Genomic DNA, 6,056 nt, shown 5'->3' with positions numbered 1-6,056 from the left:
TCGTGATTAATGAGGAGGAGGCGGTGATAAATTGGCCGTTGCTAAAGCGAGGAGGACAGAATGGTACTGAAGATGAGCCTCAACATTAATGAGCAGAAAAGTCATAATGATTCACTAGACTTTGTGAAACAAGAAGCACGAGCAGAAAGTACAATGAGCTTTGCTTGGTAATTGGCCAGTTTACAAGCAGGGATAAACAACTGCTAATACCTGAGGGTGCAAATGCCCAGAACTGATGAGATAAGAGGAGCCGTCTGTCTGCTGGGAAATCAGAAAATGCCAGCACCCTGGGGTGGGGGAGTCGGTGCCAGGCTTCCAGCCCTGTGCAAAGAGCCAACCAAGCATAGTGGCTTCTGAAGCATCAGACCAAAGAAAACCCAACCCACTGTCATCGAGTTGATCCGACTCAGAGAGACCCTATAGGACAGAGTAGAACTGCCCCGTATGGTTTCCAAGCCTGTAAATCTTTACGGAAGCAGACTGTTACATCATTCTCCTGCAGAACAGGCTCGTGGGCTCAAACCGCCAACCTTTTGGTTAGCAGCCCAATGCCTTAACCACAGAGCCACCAGAGCTCCTGAAGCATCGGGGGAGGAGAGCATAGCCCAGAAAGCTCAGCACACAGAAAGCTCAGCACTTGGCCAAATAAGGCTCAGGTTCACACTAGAGCAGTAGACACTGAAAGAAAAAATCAAAGATGATCCCCTGGCAGGGATCACATACGCCCCACGAGGGTGAGTCCGCCGTCATTTTGTGAGTGCCTGCTGGGTGTCAGGGCTGTGAGGAGGCCGCTTGGATGAGTGGCTCAGTGCCCAAGCCTGAGACAGTGCCCATGGCCAAGACCCAAGACAATACCCGAGCCTAAGCCCAAGACAGTCTGTAAACCCAAGATAGTGGCTGAGCCCGAGACAGTGCCCACATTCACAGCCCGCCCTGCCGCTTACTAGCTGAGGGACATCAAGCCAGCAGCATAGCTGCTCTGCACCTGTGTTCACACAGGACTGCGCTCACACGGCTGTTGCAACATGGAACTAAGGACAGACACAGGCAGTCCATAAGAAACCTGACAGGTATCACCCTTCATCACTTGCCCCTTAGTTACCATGCGAGGCTTCCTGTGGCTCGGTGGCGATGCAGGGAAAGGACATTTCTTTGGAAATGTGAGAAATGCTAGAATACTCTTGGGTAGTATTTGTCTGATGTGGATTGTTTACGAGGGTTTAACAAGGCGATTGCTATTCATTTGCCTCAGTCTTTAGAGATAAAAAGCCCTTTCAATTATAGGTGCAGTTACAGCAGGAAAAACACCAGGAATTCCAGCAGTGCCCCCAGTCTCTCAGGACCCATAGGAAAAACCCCATCTGTTGGTAGCAACCGGGATTAGGCCAGCCCTCACACATGTAGCAGGCCTCAGAACATTCCAGTCACATCCACATGCATCCACTCTCATGTGATTCCCCCAGGAGCCAGAGGGAGGCGACAATGTTTGATAAGTGCTTGATATGTGCTGGGCACTGTGTCATTTGCCTTACACACGTTGTCTCACTTAACAGCCCCATGAGGTGTGTGTCACTGATGAGGAATCTGAGGCCCAGGGCCACACTGCTGGTCAGCAGAACCAGCATAGCACCCAGCCCTCCCAAGGCCCAGCCAGCCAGGAGGACAGTCTGAGGCTAGGAAGAGGGGCAGTCTGCTGTGCCAAGAGGGGCATGGAACTCCCTGTCCCTGTCCCTCCTGCAGATCAGGGACCTGCGCTCACTTGCCCACAAGCCTGGGATTGTCGATTGTGACCTGGACATTTACTGGATGACCATGTCCATGGGCACACAGAGACACCACACTTGTTCACTGCTAGCCCGGTGCTCCGCCGGCCTGCCTCAGCCCTGGCCTGCAGTCAGTATTTGTCTCGGTAATGACAGTGTGGGCTCGCAGCAGCGTACCAGTGTGTTCTCACCCAGGTCCCAGCAGCTCGTGTTGAGTCATCCTCCGTCGGCAGACTTGCTGGCCATTTGGAAAAGGATGTGGAGGAGTGAGGACGGGGAGGTGTCGGATCCTTGCTGGGGCGTTTCTAATTTGTAGCTTATGGTTTCAAAGCCAACTCTCTCTCTGATTTTTCTTGTTTTCTACAGCATCCCTTTGAGAAAGACATTTTCTGCTCCCGCCAAGTTGGCAAGGCCTTCTTCCTGCATCTCCTGGCCGTGTCTTAATTGCCAGACTCAGCACCTCCTGGAAGCCCCACCCTCTCCTCCAGTGGCCACAGTGGAAGGACCATGGGCGAAACTGAAGGGAGGAAAGATGAGGCAGATTATAAGCGCCTGCAGACCTTCCCTCTGGTCAGGGTAAGCCCTGGGATGGAGGCAGATGGCCAGCAGGGCCCACACAGCTTTGGAGAGGTGTGGCAAAGTTCACCCCCCAGACGGCAGGGGAGGAAGTTCAAGGCACTGCCAGCTCAGATCTAGAATTCTGGGAGTCAGTAAGGATTCATTCTTTCATTCATTCATTCATTCGACAATTATTTCCTTAGGTCCCCTATTGTGTGTCAGGCACTATTCTAGACATTGTGGACATAGTGGCAGACAAGGCAGACAAAGGCCTGGCCCACAGGGAAGAAATGTGTAAGGCCCCCAATCCAGGTCATAAAGGCCATAAAGAAAAATGAAGTGGGTGGCCAGGGCTGGAGAGGAACACCAGTCTCTAGAAAGGTGTCTCTGATCAGAGACCTAAATGAAGTTAGGAGGAAAGCTTGCAGAGATCCGGAGAAAGGACAGTATGAGCTGGGAAAGCCATGGCACAGGGGCCCTAAGGGGGACATGAGCCCAGCATTTCAGAGGAACAGAATAATTAGTGTGGCTGACATGGAGTAATGAGAGGTCAGGATGACAGCAGGGACCAGACCTCACTGGACTGACGGGCTTTGAGGAATGGGCGTCTACCCTGCGTTCAGAGGGGAGCCTGTTTAAAGCAGGGAAGTGATGCTTTATGCTTACAAAAGACCACCACCCTAGCTGTTGTGAGAAGAATGGATTTTAAGATACCAGAGCAGAAGTGGGTATCCAGTGTGGATGCTACTGCAGAGGGCCAGAGAGAGGAGTGGCTAGGTCCAGGTCACAGCAGTGGAGGTGGTGAGAGACAGAGTCAGGAGAGATCTTGAAGGTTGAGCCAACAGGACTCACTGACAGATCGCATGTGGGGTGTGAAGGAACAAGAGCTAAGGATGACGCCTAAGGGTTGTCTTTTCCCAAACAACGGGAGAGAAATGGTGTCAGTTACAGAGCGAGGGAAGAGGCCGGAAGAGTAGGCTTATGGAGATTTTTAGACATCTAAGTAAGGTTGTCAAGTAGCCAGGTGGACATATGACTCCAGAGCCCAAGTTAGATGTTAGAGTTGGAGATAACAATGTGGGAGTCAACCCACATAGAAGACAGAGCACCATGGAGTAGGCCAAGGCTTCCTGGAGCGTGAGCTAGCTGGAGAAGAGGATGGGCAGAGATGGAGCCAGGGGCTCGAATAGCTGTGAGGAGGGAGAAGGGGATCTAGCAGAGTGGAGTGGGAAGGAGCAGCAACCAGGAGTCCTTGGAGTGACGACACTGTCCCTCCAGGCCTCTAGAGTGAAGTCACTTGTCTCTCAGACTGCTGTGGCTCATGGGCATAGCTGGCAGCTCTCCATACCTAGGCCAGCCTGCCTGCCCGTGTGTCTTAGGACGAGGTGCTGACGAGACCAGTTGCTTCGTGCCCTTGCAGACAGCCTGGGCTTGAGAACTTACGTACCTGGGCTTGTCTCCATACTCCTCAGCCCTAGCTGCATACCCTGAGTCAGGAGATGGGTCACCTCTGGATGAAGGGCAGCAGGCTCTGCCCAAGGCTGTGTGGCCACCCAGTGGCCATGCCTTAAGCTTGGGACAGAGAGGCCAGCCAAGAGGCAGGGTCACAGGCTAAGCCTCTTTCTGTTTGTCACCCCTGCCCATCTCTAGCACTCGGACATGCCAGAGGAGATGCGAGTGGAGACCATGGAACTATGTGTCACAGCCTGTGAGAAATTCTCCAACAACAACGAGGTATTGCCATCCGTGTAGGTGGCCCCTGGCAGCCTTAGGTGGCCCCTGGGGTCAATAGCCAGGTCCACAGCCAGCTCCAGAGAGGCCTGCTAGGTCTAGGTGAGGGCCATCCTTGGAAGCATCCGTAGTCTGGGAAAGGGCTGATGAGGGAATAGGCTGGCACTGACTTGCACACTGATGGGTCACCCAGCCTGAGAAGAAGAGCCAGGTCTCTGCACCCCTGCTTGTGTCCCCATCTCAGGGTCTGCTGATAGGGCCCCTTTCCCCTTGGCGCCATCCCCACATTGAGCACAAGCCCACCCATCCATGCATCCATCCACCCACCCACCCATCCATCCACCCACACATCCACCCAGGAGTAGCTTGTTAGGCACCATCTCTCTGCCAGGCACTGCTCTAGGTGCTGGGGGGTGTGGCCAATAGGCATCTACACAAGAATGCCATTCATCCGTCTGATGGGGGCTAGGAAGGAGTCAGGGTCTACAGGAGCCCAGGTGTGGGGCCAGGCAGGCCCAAGTTCACATCCTGTCTCCAGTCCTTCCTAGCTCTAACCTTGGAGAGCTGTTTTCCACCTGTGCCCCAGCCTCCTGGTCTGTACAATGGGACGTGATGGTGCCTTCCTCCCTGGGCTGGCGGTGAGGATTACTCATTGAGGCAGTGAGGCCACGTGCTCACTGTGGGCACTGGAAGAACCCATGGGGTAGGCATGGCTGGCGCACATCAAGGGCCTAAGCACGGGGCTCATGGCTCCTCTGCCTGTCCCAGACCTCTTTCTTCATGGTGAGGGAAGCTTCTTGAAAGCATGCACAGGAAGAGGTAGGCTGGTGCAAAAGCTGAGGTCAGCAGCCTGGCCTTTGCTCCTGGAGCCTGTGGAACCCGTTAGGGAGAGCGGGACAATAAACCCAGCACCTCACAGTAACATGACAAGCCTTGCTGTCTGCAGTGCCCTCACATGTGTCACTTCACTTGGCCTGAGGACAGCACTACGGGCTCGTTCACAGACGAGGAGTGGTACTGAGGCAAAATGACCAGGAAGGGCCAAGCCAGAACTCAAGTCCAGGCTCTGTCCAGAGCTAGCGTTCGCTCAACCACCTTCCCCAGTCTCTTCCTGACTGGTGAGGTGACGTCCGGCTTTCAGTTCAGTGTGTAGCTGGCAGTCAGTGACCTGTGTAGAAATCCTTCCTGAAGGTTCCACGTGCAGGAGAGCAACACTGGCAGGTCAGCAGGCCTCTCTCTTGCCAAGACCTGGTTGCCAGACTTCTACCTGGAAGGGAACCGGACACGTGCCCACTGTCCCCCAAACTCCCCCCTCTGAGGACTGTCCTCTTCATTCCAGAGTGCCGCCAAGATGATCAAAGAGACGATGGACAAGAAGTTTGGCTCCTCCTGGCACGTGGTGATCGGCGAGGGCTTTGGGTTTGAGATCACACACGAGGTGAAGAACCTGCTGTACCTGTACTTTGGAGGGACCCTGGCTGTGTGTGTCTGGAAGTGCTCCTGACACTCTGTCCCCCACCCTGGCTCCCGTGCCCTGTTGGGGCTTTCTCGGCCGTTCTTCAGGGGTGGGAAGCAGCCTAGGCAGGCCCTGGTTCTACCAAGGAGAGTGGGGGTCTTGTCTTTCTGTCCTGTGCACCAGTTTTCCTGAGCCACGCCCAGTGTGTGAATTTGCTGGTATCTAATGCCAGGCTCTCAGCGTCCCACTCTGAGTCCAGGGCGTGAGCAGGAGCAGCAGCTCTCTGTGGAGGAGGTGGGGGATGTGGCCGGGCAGAAGGAGGACGTGGCAGCTTCCACTCCCCTGGGCTGCTCTCCCCTGGCATCCGCAGAACCCTCTCCCTTTCCATCTCCCTCGCTGCTGTGACGTGTCCATTGTCCTTGTCTTTAGTGGCCATACGACAGTGGCCCCAGGAAGGAGCCTTGCCTCTCAAGGGACACTGGCAGCATCTCTCTCTGTCCTCTGGGGAGGTGGCGATCCCCCCACTTGACCCCAGGCTGAAACAACCA

The 6,056-nt window shown here is 54.7% G+C and overlaps 1 protein-coding gene across 1 annotated transcript; it reads left to right on the top strand.

Annotated features, from left to right (window-relative positions):
* Positions 1-2,270: 2,270 nt before the first annotated feature.
* DNAL4 (dynein axonemal light chain 4) lies at positions 2,271-5,556 on the top strand. The gene is made up of 3 exons (XM_007941674.2): positions 2,271-2,339; positions 3,972-4,055; positions 5,392-5,556. Exons 1-3 carry the CDS (start codon positions 2,271-2,273, stop codon positions 5,554-5,556), a joined length of 318 nt encoding a protein of 105 aa, XP_007939865.1.
* Positions 5,557-6,056: the final 500 nt, after the last annotated feature.

The sequence above is a fragment of the Orycteropus afer genome, unplaced genomic scaffold (assembly GCF_000298275.1).
Source record: "Orycteropus afer afer isolate SDZICR_OR568_19922 unplaced genomic scaffold, OryAfe1.0 scaffold00083, whole genome shotgun sequence".
Lineage (NCBI taxonomy): Eukaryota > Metazoa > Chordata > Mammalia > Tubulidentata > Orycteropodidae > Orycteropus > Orycteropus afer.
The sequence above is the reverse complement of the archived record's forward strand: the minus strand, read 5'-3'. Positions and strand labels throughout refer to the sequence as shown.